The sequence below is a fragment of the Podarcis liolepis genome (assembly GCF_965112155.1).
Source record: "Podarcis liolepis genome assembly, chromosome: 13".
Classification (NCBI taxonomy): domain Eukaryota; kingdom Metazoa; phylum Chordata; class Lepidosauria; order Squamata; family Lacertidae; genus Podarcis; species Podarcis liolepis.
In genome coordinates this window covers 16546578-16573776 of record NC_139573.1, presented here as the reverse complement: position 1 = coordinate 16573776, position 27199 = coordinate 16546578, and the positions used below count along the sequence as shown (strand labels likewise).

Genomic DNA, 27199 nt, shown 5'->3' with positions numbered 1-27199 from the left:
GCAAGAGACGGGGCACTCGGAGCGGGTCTTCTGCTGCTCACCGGCCAGGCATCTCTCTTTCCAGGCGAGTTGGCCCGGGAATCGCGCCCACCTGCCTCTCTGCCTTGGCACAGTCTCCAGATCTTCTGAGTTTTTCTCTGGCCGAGGTTGTTGCTGGGCTGGTGGAGAATGAGCGCAATGGGGACTAAGTTCTTCTTTTCCACAAATCCGTCGCGTGCCCTCATGCGGGATATGCAATCCGCCGCTTTTCTCCTTCTGGACACCTTGCAGCAGTTGAGGGAGGGGGACATTGAGAAATTCAAGGGCGAACTGCTCAGATTCCCATTCAAGGAGGGCGTCGGAAGAATCCGCGAGGAGTTGCTCCAGGAAGCCGATGCTGTGCAGCTCGTAGAGCTGCTGATTGGCTTCTACGGAGAGGCTTATGCTGTGGAGGTGACGGCCCTAGTGCTGCAGGAAATTGACTACAAGCCGCTGGTGAAAGATGCCTCGGTTATCACCTGCCTAAGTAAGGGACTGGGAGCGGGGCGGGGGCTCGATCCGACTAATGGTGCTGACCCCGCGGGTTCTGTCTGTACCGAGAGCTCAGCTCCCTCCCATGGTTGCCTTCGTCCTTGGGTGGGGAAACCTTTCCTGCTCGAGTCCCCATATCCTCCTGGGTAACATTCCAAAGAATCATAGAATCTAAGAGTTGGAAGGGACCCCAAGGGAGATCTAGTCCAACCCCTTGAAATTTAGGGATTTCAGCTAAAGCATCCATGGCAGATAGATGGCCATCCAACCTCTGCTTAAAAACTTCCAAGGAAGGAGAGTCCACCACCTCATGTGGGAGTCTGTTCCACTGCTGAACAGCTCTTACTGTCAGAAGGTTTTTCCGAATGTTTAGTCGGAATCTCCTTTTTTCTTTTTTTCTTTTGCAGCTTGAAGCCATTGCCTGGAGTCCTACCCTCCAGAGCAGGAAAAAAGAGCCAAAGGGGCAGGGCCAGGGTGAAATCAGCAGAATGATGGATGTAAATCTTCCCTGTGTAAAGTGAGGTGGTGTTTTCCCACACCCCTCTGCCCCTTTGGCTCTTTGGGTGTGAGATAAACGTATAAGCCTGCAAAGTGTTAAGAAGAGGCCTGTAAGTTAAGAGATTCTTCAAACCCTCCTGGATCAGCTTCTCTCTTCTGGGCCAGGCTGAGCTCCTTCAATCACCTGAGAGGCTAGAAGGATGGCAAGCTGCCTAGATGGGTCCATCTAGTTCGTTCCAGGGATTTAGGCAGGAATCTTTCCCAGCCCTATCTGGAGGCTCCAGGGATTAAACCTGGGATCCTTTGCATGCATCTGATCACCTACAAATCCACAGCCCTTCCCTGCTTAGTCCAGTCTGAAAGTGCTCCAACAGGAAGAGAAGGGGAATGTAGGAATGCTGGATTTTTCTGTTCAATTCAGCTACTAACATCAATAATCACCACAGTGCAGATTACACAATTATGGCTGCTGGCCGCACTGAATACCTTGAAGGAGTCAGATCTGAAAAAGTTCAAGAAGGATCTCAGCATGTTCCCCGTCAAGGAAGGCTATGTCAGTATCCCCAGGAAACTGCTGAAGAAAGCAAATGCTTGGGAGCTCACAGAACTGCTTCTTGCATACTGTGATGAGGATTATGCTGTGGAAGTGGCCTTAGAGGTGCTGAAAGCCTTCGACCGTGAGCCCCTGCCAGAATGTCGCTCTTCTTTCACCAGGAAAGGTAAGGAACTTGGAAGAGAGAACATTGGCTGAGTCTGATGGGACTGGGTGGGGAGGAGGCTTCTTGAGCAGGGCTGTGTGTGTGTGTGTGTGTGTGTGTGTGTGTGTGTGTGAAACCTATGTGCCAATCTGAATATGTCTTCTTGACATTGTGGGAATGTTAAGGAAGGTTGGAGATGATATATTGTTTTGATATTATCCCTCCTCACGCTAGTGATAAATAGCAGAGCACATTCCCTTTTCAACTTATAGGAAGCAAGTTGATGATTCATTAGAACCTCTGCTGATAAACCTTCAAGGAAGGAGAGTCTATAACGTCCCAAGGGAGTCAGTTGCACTGCTAAACAGCTCTTACTGTCAGAAAGTTCTTCCTGGTATTTAGTCATAATCTCCTTTCTTGTAACTTGAAGCCATTGGTTCGTGTCCCACCCTCAAGAGCAGGAGAAAACAAGCATGCTCCCTCCTCCATGTGACAGCCCATAAGATATTTGAAGATGGATGTCATATCTCCTCTCAGTCTCCTCTTTTCCAAGCTAAACATACACTTGTTCTCCAAGAATTTTCAAAGATTATAGTCAGAGGCTCTGAGATTACTTCTGTAAACTCCTTTAGTACACTTGGGTGCAGCTCATCAGCCCTGGAGATTTGAATTCATTTTAAGTAGCTAGGTGTTCCCCGACCACCTCTTTCCTATCTTGGGCTACAGCTCCCTCCTTACAAAATTTATTATGTTATTGTTGCAAGTTGAGCATTGCTTTTCTTTTGGGAGAAGACAGAGGCAAAGGAGGTGTTGAGCAGTTACACCTTATTTCTGTCACTCAATAGCATTTATCTGTCTTCTCCATGCAGAGACCTAACACTTGCTTGTTCTTCCTCTTGCTTCAAACATAGCCTGAGAAACCTTTTAAAATTATTTTTAATTTCTCTTGCAAGCCTGAGCTCACGCTGAGCTTTAGTGCACTTGATCTTCACCCTGCAACTATTGGCTACTTGCAGCGCTTTTTTGGGTGGAGGGGTGCAGGGGTACACATATGCCTAAACATTTTGTGAATCTAAGTTTGGCTTCATTGAGGGGCAGTATTTCAATATGAATATGAAAATGAGAGTACCCGTAAATACTTTTTTTAAAAAAAGCACTGGCTACTTGTATATACTCCTCCTTTGTGATTTCCCTTTCTTACATTTCTTATACATGCCCTTCTTTACTCTCAGCTCATCTGTAAGCTCCTTATGCAGCCACACTGGTTTCTTTAGATGCCTCCCACTTTTCTTTCTTGTTGGGATTGTCTACTCCACCTTTGTGCCTTCAGTCGGTCACCCATGACATTAACAGCCAAAATAATGTTGGAAAGAATGAGCAAGTCGTGTGTATGCATCCCACATTACACTCTAGGACACCCAAAATGATATCTCCACATCACTGGAAGGCTGACCTGTATGAGATGGAAGTGAATCCTTCTATACCAGGCATGTCCAAAGTCCATTTCAGGGGCCTAATCCAGTCCATCGGTTGGTTTAATCCAGCCCCTTCCATGGCAGTTTATTTCCTGGGGTAAAAAAAAATCCTAAAAAAACCTCAACTACTTCAATCCTAAAAAAAGGTTAACAACTTTGGTGTCGGCCCTCACAGCCCTTCTGTAGTGAAGTTGGGAAACCTTGGTGAAATATATTCAGAGTCGCAAAGTGATTTCATGCTCTTTATTCAGCTCATAGTGGTGAGGAGGAATGAATGAAAGTCCCCTCACAGTATTTGCTTTATATACATTATTTACACAATAGGCTGCCCATGATTGGCTAATTCCGGAATTCTACTGTAAGCCAATCAGGTTGTGGATTCACTTCTATCTGGAGCAGGATTGGGTGGTTCCTGCCAACCAATCATACTGCTGCATTCTGAATCCTATTGTTCTAGGACCAATCAGACTGCTGCCTTTTGGATCCTATTGTTCTAGGACCAATCAGCCTGCTGCAGTTTGGATCCTATTGAACTCAGTACATAACACTTGGTATGTTAAACGTTGGTTCATGCAGGAGTGAGGCATTGTGGGAGAGTTAAAACTGTGGCCTTCTGGGGAATGTGTATCTGGTCTCTTTAATAGTAAAACTCTCTGTCTTTAGAAGTGTGAATCAAATTGCATCCTGACTTTGGGCAGGAAGAGATGTTATCTGATTTGCAGATCCTGGCACAGCTGGGGGTTGAATGTGGATTGGGTTCGAAAAGGTGCAAGAGGCAATTAAGTAATTTACAGCTCAAAAGCCTGGTACATGTCAAAGCGGGGAGCCTTTAGATCTCAAGGTCTGTAAGACTAAACAAAGTTCAGCTGTGCTGGGCTCCTGTCAATCAGGAGATAATGTCTCATCATACAACCATTGGTAAATTGGTAATTGAGCTAAAGAAATGATTGGTCCCTAACCTGTTTTCCGGGACGTGGGTGGCGCTGTGGGTTAAACCATAGAGCAAAAAACTCATTCCACTATGAACTATGGCTCCCATGAGTTTGCAGTTGCTCCTAGGAGGCCTTTTCATGGCCATCTCTTTACTGATAAGAACTCCCATGCCATGATAAATGCTAGCCCAGGTGAAACTGGGAAGAGACAGTTCAGTTTCATCTTGACTTCTTCTCCGATTCAAATAGGCCAAGGGTTTGACTCAGTAACACTTCTGATGTGCACTCACTTTCTCAATATCTAGCAGCAGAGCGACTTTGTGAAATGCATGTTTCAAGGCACCGGTCAGCTGAATTCTTGTCGTCAAAAATTAATCAAGCTCTGAAGGAACTGGTTCCGTCAGAAAAAGCCACCAAAGGGTAATTTCTGTACTTATATAATTGACTGAAGCCACAATTTTAGCTACAGCTTTAGCAATGTTTTCCCCCTCTCAACTAACCCTTCCAATCCAAAGCAAATGTAAAATCTATTGATCTTAAAACAATACAAGTCAGTTCGCAAGCTCTCCTGCTTAAAACAAAAACACTTACCACTAATTTAACAAGTGTCTGGAGGTGGTTGGAGGATGGATGGCAGCTAACAGATTGAGGTTGAATCCTGACAAGACAGAAGTACTGTTTTGGGGGGACAGGGGGCAGGCTGGTTTGGACAACTACCTGGTCCTGAATGGGGTAACTGTGCCCCTGAAGGACCAGGTGTGCAACATGGAGGTCATATTGGACTCAAAGCTGTCCATGGAAGCGCAGGTCAATTCTGTGTCCAGGGCAGCTGTCTACCAGCTTCATCTGGTATGCAGGATGAGACCCTACCTATCTGCAGACTGTCTCACTGAATGATGCATACCTGGTTATTGTTGTAATTGCAGAGTCCTTTGCACAACGGAATGATGAGCAGTACGTGCCACATGCTTAAAGTTGCTTTATTTTCAGTTCAAAGTTGAGAAATTACAAACATGCATCTTGCCTCTGCAGGAGCAGAGAAGCAACCGTCCTTCTCCTCGGAACAACGAACACAGAGAGAGCGGTGAAAAACAGGAAACCAGTGTACGTCACATCCAGCTTCCCATTCCCGTGGGAAAACCCAACAGTGCTCTGACTGTGGAATGTAAACATTGTCTTGGGACAAGCACTTCGCTGCACAGTGAAGAGAGCAGAAACCAACATCCTCCCCCTTTCTGTGAACATCACTGGGCAGCGTGTTCGTACAATATCAGTACAAACCCAACTTCTGTACATAGGTACAGTGTTGATCCCTTGATACAACCTTGGACAATACATCAGCAGGAATTTCATTACCTGGCATATAGGACACCGTTACGAGTCCCTTCTGAATATGTTCCCTAGCATGTTGCAACTTCAATTGCAAGTGCTTCGTGCTTTGCTTACAACCTTCCGAATTCAGCAAAGCCAAACATGCTTTGTTGTCCTGGTAAACCTGGATTGGACATTTGACAGGAATTTTCATGTCTTTGCACAATTGTAACAACCATTCACAATCCTTAAGTGAATAAGACAGTGCATTCAGTTCAGCTTCACAAGTACTTAAGCTAATTGTTGTTTGCTTCTTGCATGACCAATCAAATAGACCCTGATTGTACATGTAGCAAACTCCAGACGTACTTTTCCTGTCTGTGGTGTCACTTCCAAAACTTGCATCTGCAAAAATCTCAAGACCACCAGACTTCTGATTGTTAAATCTCAGTCTGTAGTGCATAGTGCCTTTCAAATAGCGTGCTATGCGTTTCAAAGCTTTCCAATCCTTAACAGTAGGATTGTTAACTTGTCTGCTTAGCAAATTACAGCTAACAGCAATGTCAGGTCTTGAACATCTGGCAATGAAGTTTAGCTTGCCTAGCACACTTCTGTACAGCGTAGTGTCAGAAAATGCTTCTTCAGTGTCTTCTACCTGATAACCTGTTGTCATCGGTGTGTCTACAGGGTTAGCATCCATCAGGTTCAGTTTGCTTAACACATCAGCAATTTTCCATGACTGGTGTACTAGAATGTTACCACTTTGATCTTTCTCTATTTCCAGAGATAGGTAGTTGTTTACCTCACCAAGATCTTTCATGTCAAAGTGCTCTTTCAGTTGAGCTAGGGCGTTATTGTACATTGTGACATCTTTCCAAAAGAATAAAATATCATCAACATAAAACAAACAATACAGCTTCTTTTGCCCCTCCTCTTTGACAAACACACATGGATCAGCTTTCCCTTGCTGAAAACCTAGAGAAAACAATGCTTCAGTGAGTTTTGTGTGCCAACACCGTGCACTTTGTTTGAGACCATAAAGGGACTTCTTTAGAGCACAAACAAATCCCTGTTTTACCTGTACGCCATCAGGTGGAAGCATATAAAGTGATTCACCTAGAGATCCGTACAAAAACGCTGTATTTACATCGTGGTGACTAATGTGTAGATTCTCCTCTGCAGCTAGCTTGAGCATAAGCCTAATGCTCTCATATCTCACAGTGGGTGAGTAGGTCTCGTGATAGTCTTCACCTGGTACCTGTGCAAAACCTCTGGCTACCAATCTGGCTTTGTGTCTGACTATCTTGCCATTTTGATCAGTCTTCGCTTTGAAGACCCATTTGCTTCCAAGCAGTTTCATTCCTGGAACTACTGGAACTAGCTCCCAAGTTTTGTTCCTTGCTAAGGAATCAAGCTCAGCCTTCATGGCATTTAACCATGGCTCAGCTTCCTTAGAATCCAAATCCTGGATTTCTTGGAAACTTGAAGGTTCAAATACCTTCTTGGAGCTTTTAACAGCTGCTACTGCTGTCTTAGTAAATTCATCAGCAAATCTCTTTGGAGGTCTGCCTTTTGTGGCTCTTTGTGACCTGCGAATCAGCCTTTGGTCTTCAACACTCTCCTCTTCCTTCTTAGGAGAAAAATGACCTATTGTGAACAATGGTTCTTCCAATTCCTGATCAGAGCTTTCAGAGGGTCGCATAGAGGCTTTCGCACTCTTGAAATCCTCTGAAGTATCCGATTCAGTTTCAGTCTCAGAAACAGAACCTTCATCAGTGGGTGTGGGTTGTTGTTGCTTATCCTCAGTCTCATCACTGTTATCAGGATAACATTGGAAAATTCCCACGTTCTCCCCCCACTTGGCATTGTACTCAACACTTCTTGTGAGCTTAATTGTCTTAGAGTCAGTCATCATTATTCTGTAAGAACCTTTCTGATAACCTAGAAAGATACCATGCAATCCACGTTTGCCTAACTTGGAGCTTTGTGGTGAGTGAATCCACATGTCTGAACCAAAGATTTTCATGTGTTTGATGTATGGTTTCTTGCCAAACATCTTCTCATACGGGGTACAACCAATCGCTGAAGATAACCTGCGATTGTAACTGTAAACAAAACATGAGAGAGATTCGGCCCAATAACTCTCTGGAAGATTGGCATCATGCAGCAAGGTTTTTAACCCTTGAAGCAATGTCTGATTTGCCCTTTCGCAAAGTCCATTCTGCCATGGCGAGCGAGGACTGGACAAATCGTGTTGAATTCCTTTCTCAGTCAGAAAAGCTTCAAACTGCTGAGAAGTGAATTCTCCCCCGCGATCTGTGAAAAGAATTTTTATCTTTTTACCATGCACATTTTCCAACCAAGCACAGAATTCCTTAAACCTTTGAAAAGCCTCTGATTTCTGCTTGAGATTGTACACATAAATATACCTGGAAAATGCATCAATGAGAACCATGAAGAACCTATTGCCACCCAAAGAGGGCGATAGTGGACCAACCAAATCAGCATGAACAATCTGGTGTGGTTCTGTAGCTTGCCTACTAGACACCTTACCTTTCGCAGGCATTTTCACCTTGTTTGCTGCGCATGCCTTGCACTTCATGTGGTACCTGCAGGGTTTAATAGTCATACCTTCAACCAAGGTAGGCATTTTAGATACTGCCTCAAAATGCAAATGACCAAATTTTCGGTGAAAATCATGAATACATCCTGCATGCAAACTTTTGTTAGAACCTGCAATGCAACAAGTATCATTCTGCACAACATCATCATAATACAAGACAAACAAACGATCAACACATTCAGCATGCAAAACATAATCGTCTTTCTTTGTGATGGTGCATTTCTTGTTCTTGAAGGAAACGTCAATGTTCCATTCATTCAGCTGCATCACACTTAGAAGATTGTGTGTGGCATCCGGAACATAAAGTACATCCTGTATCTCTAAGTCCAAACTGTGAAGTACAACAGTTCCGTAGCCTTGACTGGGGATCGTGTGGTCATCCGCCTGGTGAATCGCACCTTCCTGCGGTGTAAAAGTCACGAACAGTCGCTTATCGTTGCACATGTGGTGGGTAGCTGCTGAATCAACAACGAAGAAAGATCTAGACGTCTTCTGGACCTTTGCAACCTTTGGAGTGAAACGTGAGACCATTGCCTTGTGCTGCGTTGTCCTGGACACCAGACCTTTGCCTTTGCTTTGGCCTTTTCCACGCGATGAGCTTCCGCTGCGCTGCTCTGTCTTGGCCCTGGGATATTTGCATTCCCTCTTCATATGGCCTAGACGTCCACATGAGTAGCATTTCACTGCCTTCAAAGCTTTGGCGCCCTCTGGTGGTTCCACTGCACTCTGGGATGACGTCTGTGAAGACTCCCCCTTATCCATGCAGCTAGCACCCCGGCGATCTGCTTCATTCTGGATCACGGCAGTAACATAGGCTACTGTGAGCTGAGCAGTTGGCTGAACGGCAATCTGAGTGGCAACGGACTCCCAACTTGGACCCAAAGAATGTAGTATCATGAAGGAATACACAGCCTCTGGAAAGTTGAGTCCTCTCTGTTGCAACTCATGTCTCAGATTTTGCATCTCCATCAGGTGTGTACGCACATCTCCACCTTCAGCAAGAGTCATACCATGCAGCTTGGCATAATAGTACATTGAGGAACCAGCTGCTGTCCTCAAGTGAGCTTCTCTTAAAGTGTCCCAAATTTCTCTGGCTGTGGTCTTTCCACGCAACAGACAGAGCTCTTCTGGGGATACTATCAACGTAAGTGTTCCCCGTGCTTTGGAATCCTTAGTAGCCCATTCATCTGTAACTGGAGCTGGGGGGTTGTCTGTAATAACATTAAACAGACCTTCCTTCCGCAGAACAGCCTCTGCATAAAGTACCCACTCCGTATAATTTTTCTTATTGAGCTTAGGAATCCCAAAAGCATCAACCAGCTTTGCTTCAGCCATCTCTGCTACTTTAATCAAGCTGCGTCACAGTACAGCTGCTTCCAAAAGCACTTGTAAAAAGTACTTTCACTTTTCCCAGCCACCAAGCCTGTGAGCCTGTGCCTTTGCCTGTATCGCGGCAAAACGGCTATAAAAGTTCAAAGTCCAGCCATAAAGCCATAAATTAGTAGCTGGCAGGCTGCCCGGAGCATGAGCACATACCTTCATCAATCAAACTTGACGCGCAGAGCAGATAACGCGATCCGTTCCTCTGCTCCTCTGCCGGCATTCCGACTCGGCTTCTGGAGTCTGCATTCTTCAGTTTGATTTACGTCTTTCTGGGCCCGGAACCAAAAATGTTGTAATTGCAGAGTCCTTTGCACAACGGAATGATGAGCAGTACGTGCCACATGCTTAATGTTGCTTTATTTTCAGTTCAAAGTTGAGAAATTACAAACATGCATCTTGCCTCTGCAGGAGCAGAGAAGCAACCGTCCTTCTCCTCGGAACAACGAACACAGAGAGAGCGGTGAAAAACAGGAAACCAGTGTACGTCACATCCAGCTTCCCATTCCCGTGGGAAAACCCAACAGTGCTCTGACTGTGGAATGTAAACATTGTCTTGGGACAAGCACTTCGCTGCACAGTGAAGAGAGCAGAAACCAACAGTTATCTCCTGTTTGGACTACTGCAATGCACTCTATGTGGGGCTACCTTTGAAGGTGACCCAGAAACAACAATTAATCCAGAATATGGCAGCTAGACTGGTGACTGGGAGTGGTCACTGAGACCACCAGTCCTGAAAGACCTACATTGGCTCCCAGTACGTTTCCGAGCACAATTCAAAGTGTTGGTGCTGACCTTTAAAGCCCTAGGTGGCCTTGGCCCAGTATACCTGAGAGTGAAACAGAAACAGAGAGTGATGGTTGGCTGGGGGTAGACAGCAAACCAAGGGAGGGAGACAGGAAGGCAGGTGGGTGGGCAGTGGTGGGGAGAAAATATTGAGGGGTTGTGTTCCCAGAAGAAAATTATTGGGGGGTTGGCCTAAGGACCCTGGTTGGCATTTATGGTAAGGGAGCAGTCTGTATCCTAACTACGTTCAAATTCTCCTCTCCCCACCTTCTGTTGCCTAAATAAAATAAATGTTTCTGCCACAGGTCATTGGAAAGATCCACAATCTCTAGTGATGAGATGATCTGCAAGGGAAGAAAACAATTAATGGAAATTCTTGAAGCGGATATTGAACTTTTTTTAGACGTGCTATGCTTTTGCTATGTCATCACTCTGAAAGAATACAGAGACATTTTCAAAATGTGGAAAATTTTAAAGAGGAAAAGTAAAAAATTGCTGAGTATAATCCAGGAAAGAGGGGAGCAAGCTTGTTGCAGGTTCCTGGAATGCATAGAAATTGTACGTCCAGGTTCAGTTCTGATTTTGCTGTGTGCAAGGCATGGTGAGTTTGACTTAAACTTCAAGGGCAGTTCAACTTACTTCCTCCTTGCAACAGTCATGTCAGGCAAATAACTGTCTTCCTTTTACAGGTTTGGATCAAATTCCATTACCGACACTTGGCCATATAGCGCCACAGTGGGAAGAAAGCAGGAAGCTGGAGAACCCAGCAGGTTCTGGGGAAAGTGTCCTGTTACCTCTCAGGGAGGTAAGAGGCTGACCTCTATTGATGTGCATTTTTCACCCACAGGAATAAGGTACACATTGATATTTTTAACATGAAGCCACTGAATTTAAATTTCTAGTTCCCTAAGGATAGCATTTATCCTATCCTTGGTAATTATTTACATATTTGCTAATGGCTGGTAGCGGGAAATAAGGCTGCATCTAGCCAGGTGCTAATAATAATAATAATAATAATATCTTTATTGTCATTGTAATGATGTGATTCCAGTTTACTGTGGAATCTTCTTGTGTCACATTAGTTTTAAAGGGGCCCACTTGATGTGGTCATCCATCTGCTATCCTCCTATATTTTTCAGTGTTGTAAACATTTTTTATTAACACGCATTCAACTCATGATAGGCATCTTCAGATGCCACTGTGTGGACACCTGTCTCCAGAAAATAATTCTCTGAGTGCATCTTGACTCCTGGTTACATGCATATGTTCTAAATTCCAGGATACTGCTTTGCTGTTATCCCTACTTATCTGGATGATGAATATTATTGAATGTGTTTCAGTGTAATGAGATCTTACAATGAGAAGGGAAAATGTTGTATTAAACATACATTTAAAAAATAATGCTATTATCAGCAATTAAGTAACACACTGCACTTCAGGAATCAGTCTAGGTTAATCTACTGTGGCCAAAATGAATACAAAGCACAGCAGGGGAAGAAGAAGCTGTAGCAGTGTGTAGTTGTGGCTTTGAGCTCAAGCAGTGCCCCTTGGTGTGGTCACAGGGGTGTTAGAAACAGACAAGAATGCTGCCTTTTCAGATGGGATCCACATTCTGGCATCCACATAAATGATTACAGTTTCATTATAGGATCTTCCAGAAAAAATAAAACCAGAGGTGGTTTCGGACTCAGAAAGCGGCAACGAAGCACACAGGTGAGTGACCTCTCCACCAGACATTTAAAAACCTTTTCCATTCAGGGAACGGTTTTTACATTTAATTGTTCCACAGAGCACATCTGGTTTCTGTGGGTCTCACAGTCATCAGATATGGTGGTGCTCCCTAAAACACACACAGAGTACATCTACAGTATGTTCTGCACGTTGCAATGAACAGTTGGCCATGGTGGGCAAATTCTGTCTCAAGGAAGCTTACCCACCAATACTGATCTCTTCCCTGAGGAACTCCTGGGTCCCTCAAACACAGCTGGAAAATCATTACCTTGGAGCATTGCTGTTGCTTATTATTTCCAGGAGGGTGAAAAATATGGAACTCTGCATTTTTTGAGGAATTGTTGTTTCTCCTCCTTAAATATATTTTTATTGATTTGATTTAAGTCATATCCCACCTTTCTCCCAAGGAGTTCAAGGTGACATGCATGGTTTTCCTCTCTGCATTTTACCCTCACAAGAACCCTATGAGGTACTTTAGGCTATGAGGCAGTGACTGGCCCAAGGAGCTTCTTGAAGGAAGGTTGTCGTCTCCTTACCTCCCTGCCTCCCTGCCATTTCCTAAGCTTTCTTGCCACTCCCCTAAAATCTATTTTTTTGTTCTTTCCTACTAGAAAAAGAACCATTCATGCCATTTTTTTCAGTTGAGGTATTGGAGTTGTGTTTCCACATCTCTAAGCCAATACTCACATAAAGGAGTATAGGTGTGCACAGTTCTCTTGTTAGTCTTGAGTAGCTTTCTGCATTCTTTGATATTTCATGGTCAGATGTTCTCAAGTGCAACTTGCCCATCTCATTCTATGTGAGAGGATCCAGACCAGGGGCTCTCTGAGGACAAAAGACAACTGGGACCAAGGCAGGTACAGAACTGACCTGCTTGTTTTTCTTTTCTTCTTCTTTTTTGAATTTGCATTTTATTTAACATTCTTATATTACATCAGTAAATGTTGACATATTACATTACAGGACTTACTATAATATAATTTCCAACATGTATACAAAAATTATATACAAATTTTATATACCTAGAAAGAAAATAAAACAAAAAGAAAGAAAGAACAAAGAGAAAAAACAAAAACAATTCCCTCCCCAAAAGATCATATACATACCAACACACTAGACTTCCTGTCTATTCCGTTGTATATTCCTTTTTTACAAATGAATGTACTCTTATTATTGTATATTTCTTTACATTTTATCTAATACATTCCTACATCAATATGTGCTTTTAGTCTTATTTCTCAACTCATTCTCGCTCCAACGTCAATCAAATGCTAGCATAGATAGCGAACCATTACTGTATTTTTTAACATATGTTTTATGCCTATCCCTCTTTTACATAAATTTTTGTTTTGAATCGCCTCTCAGGGTATTTGTTAACTGCGCCATTTAAGCAAATTCTTGTAGCTTGTAATGCCAGTCCGTTATTGTCGGGGCTTCTTGTTCCTTCCACCCCTTTGCCACCAAAGTCTGATCTGCGGCTGTTGCATATAAGAATACCTTCCTAAAGGCCATCGGGATGTCCCTGCCAACAAGGCTTAACAGAAATGCCTCTGGTCTTTTTAAAAAAGTTATTCCAAACATTTTTTTAAACTCCTCGTAAATTAAGCCCCAGAATACTTTGATCTTCCTACATGTCCACCACGTATGATACATGTCGCCATTACTCCCACCATACCTCCAACAAGTATTCGCTAATTTTTTATACATCTTTGATAGTCTTGTGGGGGTGAGGTACCACCTGTGCTGCATCTTTAACATATTTTTTTATGTTATAACACGCTGTAAATTTCATATTTGTTCTCCAAAGCTCTTCCCATTTGGCCATCATTATTGGAGGTCCAATGTCCTGTGCCTAACTAATCATTGTTGCCTTAACCATCACCTCCTTAACTTTCCATTCCAGGAGGAGCCAATATATTCTCGAAATTACCCTGATTTTATTATTTATTAATTCTGTTTAGAGGGCTGATGATCAAATCAAGTCTTTTTATCTTGTTTAAATATTTTGTATATTTGATGGTATTCCAACCAACCAGAAAGCTGGTCTTTTATCTCCTCATATTTTCTAAATTTAATTTGGCCATCCTCTTCTAACAATAAAGAATTATATGTTATCCGGTCTCCTTTCATGTTCTTCTTTTTTACCATGTTTGCTTCGACTGGCGATATCCAATGTAGAGTCTTTTATATTTTCCCCAAACTCTAAACAGGGAATTTTTTATTATGTGGTTTGTAAAGATCTTATGTACTCTATACTTATCATAATTTCCAGTTCACGGTTGGATCCCTGAAGGCAGGCTTAAGCTTGTAGTTACAGAACAGAGTTTGAGTTCATCCCATATGGGAATGAGCCCCTTGTGCTGCTGGCTGAGAGCCAGCAGACAGCAAAATACATCAGTATCAGCATCAAAAGAAGAAGAAGAAGAAAAAGAAGAGGGGGGTGGAGATGGCTGCATGGCTAGCCCTTTTATGGGGTCTCCCAGGGTCATACCCATTTACCTGGTCACATGCAGGGGGAGGAAGCTCCAGACCAGGTTTGACAGGAAGTCCTCCTGGCTGGAGTAACACCCCCCCCCCCGCATGTCCACTCTGGGCAAACAGGAAGTGTTGTACTTGACTGCTTATGTAACATCCCACATAACCTACCCTGGGAGATAATGGTAAAGCCTGGGTAAAAAAAATCAATCAATCAATCAATGTACCATATTTTTCGCCCTATAGGATGCACTTTTCCCCCTCCAAAAATGAAGGGGAAATCTGGGTGCGTCCTATGGGGTGAATGCAGGCTTTTGCTGAAGCTTGGAGGGCAAGAGGGGTCGGTGCGCACCGACCCCTCTCGCTCTCCAGGCTTCAGGAAGACATCCGCAGCCTAGGCAGCCCTGCAGGAGGTCCCGCAGGGATGTCTAGGCTGCGGATAGCAGCCTGCTTCCCGGAGCGTCGGGCGCCATGAAAGCAGAGTGCCCGGCGCTTCGGGAACACATCCGCAGCCTAGGCAGCCCTGCAGGAGGTACTGCAGGGATGTCTAGGCTGCGGATAGCAGCCTGCCGCCTGGCGCGAGGGGCTCCCTGAAGCAGAGCACCCCTCGCGCCGGGCAGACATCCGCAGCGTGGGGAACCCTGGAGGAGTTCCCCGCAAGGCTCCCCACGCTGTGGATAGCAGCCTGCTGCCTGGCGGGCAGGGCGCCCTGATGCAGAGCGCCCCTCACGCCGGGCAGACATCGGCCAGCCCACAAGCTCAGGGGACAGCAGGGAGGCGCAGCGCCGCCATCCCGCTGTTCCTCGACCTGGTTCTGTTTCCCCGACCTGCTTTTGGGGGGAAATAAAGGGGGGGGAATTCCTTTATTTCCCCCCCAAAAAACCAGGTGCGTCCTATGGGATGAAAAATACGGCATGCACATACATGTTTTGGGCTTTTCACCAGAACTTTCCTATTTAAATAACATGCAACGAGCTGTTACAGCTACCACGGCCCAAACTAGATGTGATAGTGGCTGTTTCCCTTATTAGAACTGGCTCCTCCCCATCACTTTAAAACAGTGTGCTTTTTGGTCCAGTGGTTAGAGCTAAATGGGTACATGGGTTACAGAACTCTTACCATGGTTACTGAATATGATAAATTTCCCTGGCATTCTAGTATCATCAACACACAGGTAAACAGAAGATTAGTAGTTTCTTTCACCAGCTTGCTTTGCTCTGTTTTAAGACACCATTTTAAAAACAGCTCAGTATAAGAAAAAACACCTTTTTTATTTATTGGGTGGCCTCATAGCAGTTGTTCTTCAGTTGTGCTTCACCAGGAGATATCCTTCTATCAATTTTTTACCTCCTTATATCAGCATGTGAAGCATCTCCTGCCAAAATATCATTTAGACCAGTGGAGGAAGTTATCCATGTTCAACCTGATTCCCCTTTCATCTTTCCCTTTTGCCATTCAGAGTGGGCTCCACTGAGGCTGGCTTCTTCTGTTGCTGTGACACAGATCTCATATGTGAGGTGAGAAAGGTCAGTACTGCATGCCTCTAAGGTCTGCACCCCAGTTGACCTAATGAGAACATCAGCCTTTTGTGTAGTTGTGGGTTTGGCTTTAAGCAGTGCTCCTTGGTGTGGCTGCAGGGGTCTTAGACAAGAATGCTCTGTTTTCAGATAGGACAAAAGGTCTGGCAGCCATATTAACGATTGCTGTGTTACAGGATCTTCCAGAAAAAATGAGACCAGAGGTGTTTTGGGACTCAGAAAAGGGCCATGAAAAATACAGGTGAGTGATCTTTTTGAACTGTTTCCTTTTGGGATTCAGAGACCATGGAACACATTTGGTATATGTTGATCTCATAGTCATCACACATGGTGGTGTTTTCTAAAATGTATCCAATTACACTAGAGACCTGCACATTGCAATGAAAGATCAGTCGTGATGGGCAAGTTCTCACTGATATCTTCAATGAGGAGCTTCTAGGTTTCTTGGAACACAGTTGGGGGGAAAACATTACTCTGGAGCAATTCTGTTGCACATATCCAGTTGTTTATCCACTTTGAAGATATGGGTAGCATCATAGACTATAACTATAGAATTGTAGAGTTGGAAGGGACCATGAGAGTTATCAAGTCCACCTAGTTTTTTTTACTCACAGGGCAGCCTCACAGCAAACCTGCTTCTCCATGGAATAATGCTGAGTGTGTAGAATGATGCTTGCCCAGGAGGTTTCCTTCCCTAAAAGTTTCAACTTCTAATTCAGTATATGAAGCATCTCCTGCAAAAAAAATATACCATATTTTTCTATGTACTGGATGAGGTTTTTTGAACAAAAATGTGTCAAAAAACTGGAGTCACCCAATACACGGATAGTGGCATGGGGGGAGATGCTGCTGTGCATGGGGAGCAATCTGGGGGCACTGGCTGGCTGGAGCACAACTTCCCCTGGTGCTGCTACACGAGGGAAACACTCGGTACCTGCGCACAGGAAATGATCTAGGGAGTGTTTCCTGCCCACAGCTGCGTGGGAGGAGAGACTCAACAACTTTGGGCCATCTCCCCTCATTTTCTCAAAACTGAGTCCCCCAAAATGGGGGGGGGTCCCTTATACACAGGGGCATCTAATATATGGAAAATTATGGTAAATTAGAACAATAGAAATTCTCTTTATCCATGTTCAACCTACTTCCCCTTTCATCTTTCCCTTTGTGCCATTCAGAGTGCGCTTCACAAAGGCTGGCTCCTTCTATTGTTTAGATACGGATCTCATATGTGAGGTGAAAGAAGCTGTGACCATAACCTACCACTTTGATTCGTGGCCTAAGCACCTGGAAGGACAGACCACCGAGGAGTGGCATGTTGCTGGCCCTCTGCTCAACATTGAAGTGGATCCAGTGGAGGCTGTGTCAGCCGTTCACTTCCCTCATTTTCTGTGTCTTGAAGGTATGCTAGGAAACAAAGGCTTCCAATAGTACGACCAAAATAGGTAGAATCCTTAGCAAGAATAATGGATCAGGAATGCTATGAGGCCAGCAGTGTTGGTTCTATGGATCAATAGGGCTCACTTACCTATCTTTTGTACTTGGTTTCAATTTTGCAATTTTAACTCTGCTATTTATTTCCTATGATTTCTATATTTTCTTTGTGAGCTGCCTTGAGAAGACATTGCCTGTAAGGAGACCAGGGGGGGAAACCTTAGATTATGACGATGATGATGATGACAACAACAACACAATACATGCCTGCATTAACAGGGAGGGTGATGAGTTTTGTCACCCAGACTCAAATTCACCCTTTCCCACTTGTAACAGGTTTCTTTATTATTCCTTTGTGCTCCTTTTCAGGTGAAGACAGTTCCCAAGTCCATATTGCTCACTTTGTTGAAGAAGGGATGGTACTGGAGAGGCCAGACAGAGTGGGACCATATCATGTTGTGTTGGAAAATCCCACCTTCTCTCCCCGTGGAGCCATTTTCAGAAAGTCATGGTTTAAGCGAAAGATTAAGGTCCACACTGTGGCACTGCTCTATCAAATGCTTCGATTCAAGGCACCAACATTTCACCTATACCTCCTACCCAATGACTCTTCTGTGAGAAAGGTAATCAGGATTCTCCAACTGATTGGTATTCTAGACACCCTGGATCATTTGCCTGAACATAGGAAGCCTGACAGAGTAGCTATGCAAAATTATGCATCAGAGTGTGTCATGGTTCATGAACTCATTTACCAAACTGCTCGTCAACATCAACATGCCCCTAGAGAGATTAGTAGTTGCCCTTCACTGAGTTACTTTGGTTTGCACCAGTAGTGATGTTTAAAAGTGCTAGGCAACCTCCTTTCCAGAGGGCAAATGCCATGCCTGGTTCCATAGACAACAGCATTGTCACTGAATTGTGAAAACAAAATATCCTTATGCTACTATTTCTAAGTACACTCAGCCTTCTCTGAAGTTAATGGAGATTCCTTCAAAATAAATGTATTTAGCAATGAAGAAATTCATCTTACTTTGTTTAGGAATTGGTTTGGTATTTACTAGGAGCTTTCTCCAAGAACTCATGAGGGAAATGTTGCTTCTGGTTTGCAAAGTTGGCACATGTGGGATAAGTTGCCTTCTCAATTTCAACTGCTCCTCAGAATACTGCCCTATGTTTTGGTCAAAGTGTCATGCCTTCTATGGTTTCCTGGGTTGTCTCATCAGGAGAGGTGGCTGTATTGTTAAGTATAATTGTTTAATTGTACATTGAAATGGAAAATAACTCTGTATGTGTAGTACTAAAAGCGCAACATGTTATGGAAACTTCTACTGAGCTGCAGAGTGCCTAACAGTTAATGATTAGTGAGAATGTATCTCTACCACTGTCACGAGGTGTTTAACTTAGATCACGAGGTATTCCGTTACAGGTCTCCATTTTGGTGGTGTGAATTAGCTCTGTGTCTGAAAGCACCAAAGAGAAAGGATGTATGATTCTCTCTCTAGAATGCAGCCTCAGGCCTAGTGGAGGCTGGAATGGGAGAGGTAGAGCTTTGATTTCAGCTCTGAATGAAGATGTTTATATTTCTAAGATATTTTTACCTGTGCTGGGATCAGCACATGATATTATTATGCAACTATAATGTAACATTATTGTTGAATGTTTATTTTAGATCAAGTTCTGATAGTAAAGATTTTGAAACATATTTTCACACTGGGCAATTTTTATTTCGTCCTCTCACTTCCAAATGCACAATATTCATAGCCTCAATATTTATGTGCTGTGAGAATGCCAAAGCAGAGGTAGGGATCCAGCTTTTAGCAGTTTGGTGCCCTCTTTGTATGCCTCAAAAGTAACATTGTTTGTCCTTCACAGGCGGTTGATGAACATGAAGTAAATTGTCCTTCACACAGAATAGAGAAACCCCCTCGGACCCTGAAACCTCTAACGATTGGCTCTCGCTTCTTCGTGGAGACGAATGATGTCACTGTCTGTCCTGAGGTGAGAAACAAAGAAAGATTTTTTTGTCGGGGGAGAACCCAGAATGGGAGAAACTATACTAGGATCTTTCTCTACCCTTTAATTTGACTCCCTTAGAACTGGGTGCTATACTAAGCCCTATTCACATCTACAGAGGTTTCATTCTTCCCCACAGGAACTGGAGTTTCAATACCTGGATGCAGAGAAGCTGCAGCAGTACTTAGAACTGTCTGCTGAGCAAATGCAAGACAAGTTCAGCTTCTGTCTGATAGAGAAGCACACAAATAAGCTGGTTTGGAAGGCCCATGTGAAACAAGGTGAGGGTTTTTTTTCAGTGGAGGACCACAATCTGGATTGTGGCTTGGCAGGCAGGATGAAAAAGGACCACTAGTCACATTCCCTGTCTAACTGTCTCTTTCCTGTTCTCTTTCAGAGGAGTTAAATTCAGATGAGATGAATTCAACACAAGGTCAGCAGGTTTTAATGACTTATTTCCTTTTGCTTAACCTGTATCCCTTCTCTTTCTCCCAATGGGAGCACAAGAGTGGCTGGTGATATGGTACTATATACATGGTACAGCAACGGGAATTGTAACATTCTGAAATAGAGATGAGTTAACTTGGCTTCATGGACTTTTTTTGGTGTCACATGAAGATAACAATAAGAATAAACAGCTTCCAACAAATTAAAACATCAAACACAGTAAAACATCACACATTAAAAACTTCCCTATACATTATCAGATCTCTGGAGATCATGACATATTAGGGGTCATCATGTGGGGTGGTCACCCACAGTAGGCTTCTAGCAGTGCACCATACATTTAAAGTCTGCTTTGTATCACCTCAAGAGTCATAAGGAATCCTATGAACTCGATCATTAAGGATCTCCTTACAACTCCCAGCACCCATAAGAACAGGATTTTTCTGACTAGATTGCTCACTGCAATGCCTGCCAAGCTTCCTCTGCAAATTCTTCACATTGAAAGAGCTTCTGCATTCCTGACTTTCTTCCCCAGCCATTGTTTACTTGCTGGTTTTCAGCTCCCTTCTTGGGATTATAGGTGCCAATTTGGGCCCCAGGTTATGGGTGCCCAATGGCACCCGCGACGTAACATGACATTGTGACATCACATAACATCAACATAAACTGGAAGACCTGGTAGGGCCTCAGGCGTGATCTCAGAGGCCTCACGGGGCCTTGGAGATCATGTACAAGGCCTAGTGAGACCTTTGACGAGACTGCCAGCTTGTACCAGAAGTCATGTTGGAGTCCACGCTGTGGGTGCCGAGCACCCACAAATTTTTGTGGGGGGGGGGCTTGACCCCCAGGGCCCCCTATAGTTGGTGCCTATGCTTGGGATCATGACTGGGGAAGAGTGAAGAGCAATTTAGATGATATTTGGAAGTCCTGGTTTCATCTCTCACCATGATCATTCATCTTCTCAAAGGTACCTGCTTGCATTGTACGTATCCTCACTCTCTCTTCTTTCCAGCCTCTCGTGATGGCACACTCACCAATGCACCACCCAGAAGAACTGACTCAGGACATGGAGTGGAAAGCAGGTAGGGCCTGATCCTTTCTCTCACACTCCGTTTCCAGTACTACCATTAGAATAATGAGGCAGTTGTGTCTGGAAGGTAGCAGATATTGGGCGGGGGTGGGGAGGTACGTTACAGTTTCTTTAAGACTTATTTACATTTGCCTTAATGAAGTTGCAATATCTTTAAATAATAGTTACAGAGAGTCACCTAAGGCTGGCTGAAAAAGCTTAGTGCAAATTACTCTTAGTTCCATCTTCTCAGCCAATTTCATCTTGATGCACTGTAGACTTCAGCTGGTTTGCTTTGAGCCAATGTTTGATCTCTCTCATGAGAGCCACCAGAGCCCATGTGAGATTCTCCCAGAGCCCCGTAAGCAAGGTGGAGAGCTTAAAAACTTCTTTGTGCAGGATCTTCCTGGTACAGAAGCACTTTTTTGCTTTCTGCATTGCGTTTAACTGATGAAAATAGGGATGCCCTATTTAATCATCATCATCATCATCATCATCATATCCTGCTCATCTGACTGGGTTTCCCCAGCCACTCTGGGTGGCTTCCAGCATATATAAAAACATAATAAAACATGAAACATTAAGAAACTTCCCTATACAAGACTAGCCTTCAGATGTCTTCTAAAGGTTGGTTAGTAACTTATCTCCTTGGTTGGGGGGGGTCACATACATATAAGCGAAATCTGTGTAAGTTGGGAGTTAACTGTACATTCTCACACAGAAACAGATGTGCATGGTGCCTCTCTCCCACACTCCCTTACACTCCCTGCAGTAGTGTGGAGAGGGGTAGACATGTTGCCTTGCACTCTGCATGGAAGTTCCACCCATGCCAGCGCTGTTGCTTTGCAATCTTCAAAGAGTAGGCAGGAGAGTTGCTCTTTAAGGTGTTCTGCTCAGCAATCGAAGATGGCTCTCCAAGCTTTAGAACCCCCTCCGGCTACAGTTCTTCCCGCTCCCTCTGTGCTGATCTAAGTTTTGGAAGTTATAGCAGCACCTCCAAATAATCAGGAGTCCTTCCTGGGTCCCTTTGCTGAACTTCTTTTGTTTTATGCCTGCTTTTCCCTGCCTCTGGGGGGCAACAATGCAGAGCGACGGTGAGGAGCATCAGAGACTCCCTGATATCTACTCTGGAGAACTTGGGTGAGGACGAACTCAAGAAATTCAAGCTCAAGCTCCATGAGTTCCCTGTCAGTGAGGGCCACAACAACATTCCTCTGGGGCGGCTGAAGAAGGCAGATGCCATGGACCTGAGCCAACTCCTCCTGAGTTTCTACATGGAGGATTATGCCCTGCAGGTGACAGCTGATGTCCTCAGAGCTATCAACTGCAGGGATGAGGCAAAGAAGTTCCTCAGCCTCACTGGGTGAGAAAGGAGGAGTCCCAGCTTGTGGAATTCGTTGTGAGGTAGGGCAAATGGATTGTCACCTACCCCAGCCCCACACCACTCTGTGAGTGGAGGGAGATTAGGAATGTCACTTGATACTAAACCAAGCAAAAAATGCCTCTGGTTTTTTAAAGATTGAACTCCTAAATATCTTTTTAAGCTCTTCATGTATCATAATCCAGAATTGTTTCACCACTTTGCACCCCCACCACATATAATACATCGTCCCCACCTCTGTTTTGCATCTCCAACAGAGATTTGATTGTTTTTTATACATTTTTATAGTTTCACTGGAGTGAGGTACCAGCAGTAAAACATCTTCATTATATTTTCCTTAATCGAATAGCACACTGTAAAATTTATATCAGTTTTCCATAATCTTTCCCATCTGTCTAAATGAATTGTCTGGCCCAGCTCTTGTGACCATTTTATCATTGGTTCTTTTATTACCTCATCTTTCACTTCCCATTCAAGGAGCAAGCTGTATACAGTGGTGCCTCGCAAGATGAAAAGAATCCGTTCTGTGATTCTCTTCATCTAGCGTTTTTTTCTTCTTGCGAAGCAAGCCCATTGAAGGATTAGCGGATTAGCGCTATTAGCGCTATTAGCGCTATTAGCAGCTTTTAGCAGCATATCTGCTGATCGGATCAGCTGATAAGCGGCTTAGCGGCTTAGAAAAAGGGGGAGAACAGCAGGAACTCGCAAGACATTGTCGTCTTGCAAAGCAAGCCCATAGGAAATTCGTTTTGCGAAGCACCTCCAAAACGGAAAACTCTTTCGTCTAGCGAGTTTTCCGTCTTGCGAGGCATTCGTCTTGCGGGGTACCACTGTAATTTCGATATTTTCCTCTTTGGTTGCGGAAGTTCACTTTGTAATTTTGATGTTTAGACTTTAGGAAATGGAAATTGAATATTCAGCCACTTATTATTGAGGGGAAGTGCGTGGAACAGGTCTCTGTGTTTCGATTTCTGGGAATGGAGTTGAGAGATGACCTAACCTGGGGAGAGAACAGCAAAGACCTGGTGAAGAGAGCACAGCAGAGGTTATATTTTCTGAGAATCCTCCAGAAAAACAATCTCTCAAAGGACCTGTTGATGGCATTTTACCATTGCACTGTGGAGAGCGTACTAACTTATGGTCTGTGTGTGTGGTTTGGGAGCTGCACAGCCAGGGGATAAACAATGCTATCCAGGGTTGTAAAGACTGCAGAGAGAATTATTGGGTGCACTCTTCCCACCTTAGATCAAATCTATGCTGCCAGGTGCCATAAGAAAGCAGCAGAGATAGCACAGGATAGTACGCACCCCAGAAATGATCTCTTTCAGCTTCTGCCTTCTGGAAGAAGGTATAGGGTTATAAAGGCCAGGACTAGCCGCCTGAGAAACAGTTTCTACACTAATGCAATTCTGGTTCTAAACGCAGCATAAGGGGTCTCTGTAGTATAGTGTATTTTAAAATGGGGTTTTAGAGTTTTTAGGGGTTTTTGAATGTTTTATGTAGTTTTTATGTAGTTTTATGTAGTTTTTATGTAGTTTTATGTAGTTTTTTTAATGTAGTTTTGTGGTAGTTTTATGTAGTTTTATGTAGTTTTTCAATTTCGTTGTTCTGCAAGGGACAATGACAATAAAGATATCGTTATCGTTATCATTTTTTGTTCAAATCCTATTTTTTATCTTGGTTGAAGATAAGCAATACCTGGTGATATTGTAGCCAGCTGTTACAACAGTTCTTAACCTCTTCATAGGGTCTTATTTTTATCTCACTGTGCTCTTTTATTAGTAACTGTTGATATGTTGGCCAGCCCTTTTCCATATTTACTCTTTTCACTGACAGTACTTCTAGTGGGGATAACCACCATGGTATTTTAGGTTCTAACAACCATCGGTAATTTGCCTACACTTTATATAGAGACTTCCTGACTATGTGGTTCAGGAAGTCCCTGTTTACTGCCACTTTATCATAAATTAAATAGGCATGCCATCCAAAGCGGTTGTTCCATCCTTCCAAGTCTAGAATCTCTGTTTTGTCTAGCACAACCCAGTCTTTTATCCATCCTAAGCATGCAGCCTGGTAGTAAATTCTCCAATCCGGAAGTCCAAATCCACCCCTCTCTTTGGTGTCTGTTAACAGTTTATATTTTATACGTGGTTTTTTTCCTTGTCATAAAAATCGGGAGGAGAGGAGTTGAACTTTAGTTTTATGCCTACCAATCCAGATAATAAAGTCTGCTGATGCATGAGAGTTTCAGCATGTTACTGTAAACAAGATTAAACATTATAAGCAGTATAATGCACTGCAGGGCGGTGATCTCTTCCTTGTTGACAGCAAGGTGGAGAACGGTTTGGCATGAATTCATACATACATGACCTTTGGGCTTGTGGGTTCCTGCAGAAAATCACCTGGTCGCTTATGCAGCTTGCATTTGCAGGAAGCTGCAGGAAGAGTTTTATCTGGTGATTTATCCTATGGTTTCTTTTCTTTTCTTTTTAATTTTTATTGGAATTTTATTTACAACCTAACATAAACCTCCCACTCCCCAATACAGAAATCCACCCTCATTAAACATGAACATAACATACAATGAGCATAACATACAACAATACAAACAACCAAATAAAAGACTTCCTTTATCCTGTATCTGGCCTCCTTATTTACCGTACTTCTTCTGTTTATGAATAATTATTAAGATTTTTCTAATTATAACTTAAATATCCACAAATTGCTAAAAACTGGAAAAAAGAAACTGTACCAACAAAAAAGGACTGGCAAGACAAACTGTTAGAGTATATTGGGCTGGCTAGATTAACAGAGGCAATTAGACATCACACTAAAAAAGAGTTTCAAAAAGCATGGGGGAAATGCAGAGAATACTTCACAAAACAGTGCCCTAAAATACATACCTGGACTTGTTTCAATTAATGTCCGCAGGAGACTTTGTGAATTTATCCTAGGGTTTCATGGAGCCAATTCCTGGGGTGAGGAGCTCCCTCACTGGAGGTCTTCAGGCAGAGTCTTGACAGCCACCTGCTGAACATGCTGTAGGGCTGGATTTTCTGCATCAGGCCAGCTGGCATACAAAACTCCCTCCAGCTGTGTAGGATGCTGAGGATACGCCTCTCTCCCCTCCTCACATCATTTCAGGGAGGATGTAGAGGTCTTGAATTCTTGTCTGAAACCTGCCAGGGGACAGGATGTGGGTGCAGAAATGGAATATTAATCGCTGGAATAACTGAGCCAATTAGTTATTGTAACACAGAAGGTGCAGCCGCGTGGCTGTTGAATCTGCTTAGAGAGAATATTTTACCTGTTGCAATCACATGCTTGTATGTTAAAAAATAATAATAATACTTGTTGCGTCACAAAACTTACCGGGGGACTCGGTTAAGGAGTTCCTCCAGCCCTTTGTGGGTCGGGAATTAGTAATAACATTCCCCAAAGGAGAAAGAAAACTAGCGATGGAGAGCACAACCAAAGCGCTAGAAGCTGCCGACCCGCATCTCAAGCCCACCCCCAAGAAGAATCCTGGGAACCATGGTTTACCTCTCAGACGCGTCCCAGCACCCTAACAAAATACAGTATTGCTTTTGGGGAGGGGGGTTGCTTTAAATTCGCGAAGGACGAGTAGTTTCTTCTCGCACACTCAGCGTTTTCCTGTCCCACCGTCCGGCCGCTCATCCCTGCTTCAGATCCTGCGAGCGCGAGCGAATTCTCTTCCCTTCGGAGAATTGCGCTTCGGTGTCTTTCCTCGAGGAACCTCTGGGCCAAGTTCTTCCAGCGCAGGGCTGGGCAGCAGGTGAGCTGGAATGGTGAAGCGAAGCCCCGCCCTCGAGTCTCCTGCAGCTGCCGGAGGGAAGGATCTTTAAGGCGAGTTTCTTCGCCAAAGGGAACAGAAAGAGACCAGGAGAGGAGAGAGAGCCGGCGGCGCTCCGAGCGGGTTTCCCGCTGCTGCCCTCGCGCCAAGCCTTTCTCCCCCGGGGAGTCAGGCGCCGCGAGTTGGCCCCCACTTCCCTTGGCAGAGTCTCCAGATCTGGGTCTTTGGGTGTCCGTGGTTTCTGCTGCGCTAGGGCTGGCGGGAAAGGAGCGCGATGTCGAAGAAGATCGTCCTCAATCTCCCGGCTCTCTCCTTCACAGCTCCCCCCAGAAAGGGGGACGACGAGGGCAGCATTTGCCCCGCGACGCAGCTACCCAAAGCGGGTCCCTCGCTCTTTCTGGAGCCGCAGCCTTGGGCGATTCACTGCGCCGCGCTCCTCCTTCTGGGCACCTTGCTGGACTTGCGGGACGAGGACTGGAGGAAATTCAAGGGCGAACTGCTCAGATTCCCGGTCAAGGAGGGCGTCGGAAGAATCCCCAAAAGGTTGCTGAGGGAAGCCGATGCTCGGCAGCTCAGGGATCTATTAATCCACTACTACGGTGAGGCTTATGCCGTGGAGGTGACGGCGCTGGTGCTGCAGGCGATGAACTACAAGCCCCCGGTGGGCTCTCTCTTTGTTTTCATCAGGCTAAGTAAGGATCTCCGGAGAGGGGTGGATCCATCCGGCTGGTGGTGGTGACACCTCGGGGTTCTGTTTGTACTGACAGCACAGCTCCTTCCCATGGCTGTAGTCGCCCAGGGGTGGGGCAACTTTTCCAGCAAAGGCCCATGTTAGGCAGGGCCAGCAGTGAAAGGGAGCAGAATGACGGGTGTCAATGTTACCTGCGGAAAGTGGGCTAATATTTTCACACATCCCTCTGCCCTCCATCTAGACCAGAAAGAAGCTTTGTCGGAGCTAGGGCTGCCCCCAAGAGAGTTTAGCGCCTGAGGCGAAACAGAAAAATGGCTCCCCACCAGGGAAGAAGGAACATCAGGAACAAGGTGGGGAATAACGATCTGCATTGGGATCTGCTGCTCCTGTGGATCA

At 44.4% G+C, this 27199-nt stretch overlaps 2 protein-coding genes and 2 long non-coding RNA genes across 10 annotated transcripts in view; 3 read left to right on the top strand and 1 right to left on the bottom strand.

Annotated features, from left to right (window-relative positions):
* On the top strand, nt 1-22782 carry LOC310691137 (uncharacterized protein). Of its 2 annotated transcripts, none has more exons than XM_083470739.1 (15): nt 1-505; nt 1455-1727; nt 4422-4533; nt 10519-10814; nt 10903-11018; nt 11862-11926; nt 15879-15945; nt 16134-16198; nt 17133-17356; nt 17758-18011; nt 19261-19386; nt 19541-19682; nt 19799-19834; nt 20861-20930; nt 22005-22782. In XM_083470739.1, the coding sequence occupies exons 1-15, from the start codon at nt 169-171 to the stop codon at nt 22282-22284; spliced, it is 2463 nt and encodes an 820-aa protein (XP_083326865.1). In that variant the 5' UTR covers nt 1-168; the 3' UTR covers nt 22285-22782. The 2 variants fall into 2 exon arrangements, with proteins under 2 accessions (XP_083326865.1, XP_083326864.1); XM_083470738.1 differs by having other exon boundaries at nt 4419-4533.
* Nucleotides 19253-27199, bottom strand: part of LOC310691209 — a 7999-nt gene continuing 52 nt past the window's right edge. Inside the window, exons 1-5 of one of the 3 annotated variants that reach the window (XR_014518381.1) lie at nt 25842-26071; nt 25202-25477; nt 23127-23320; nt 22752-22782; nt 19253-19381 (exon numbers count right to left, since the gene is read on the bottom strand). This is a non-coding gene — a long non-coding RNA (uncharacterized lncRNA). Of the gene's footprint in view, nt 19382-22751; nt 22783-23126; nt 23321-25201; nt 25478-25841; nt 26072-27199 lie in introns of those variants that run through there. The other 2 variants (XR_014518382.1, XR_014518380.1) reach the window with 2 other exon arrangements.
* On the top strand, nt 23318-24938 carry LOC310691217. 2 transcript variants are annotated; one of them, XR_014518392.1, is made up of 2 exons: nt 23318-23808; nt 23844-24938. It is a non-coding gene; the product is annotated as an uncharacterized lncRNA (long non-coding RNA). The 2 variants fall into 2 exon arrangements; XR_014518393.1 differs by having other exon boundaries at nt 23318-23811.
* LOC310691132 (uncharacterized protein) overlaps nt 26160-27199 on the top strand; it is a 17022-nt gene continuing 15982 nt past the window's right edge. The window contains exon 1 of one of the 3 annotated variants that reach the window (XM_083470732.1): nt 26160-26804. In XM_083470732.1, the coding sequence (XP_083326858.1) occupies nt 26387-26804 (418 nt within the window). In that variant the 5' untranslated portion in view covers nt 26160-26386. The remainder of the gene's footprint in view (nt 26805-27199) is intronic. The other 2 variants (XM_083470733.1, XR_014518346.1) reach the window with 2 other exon arrangements.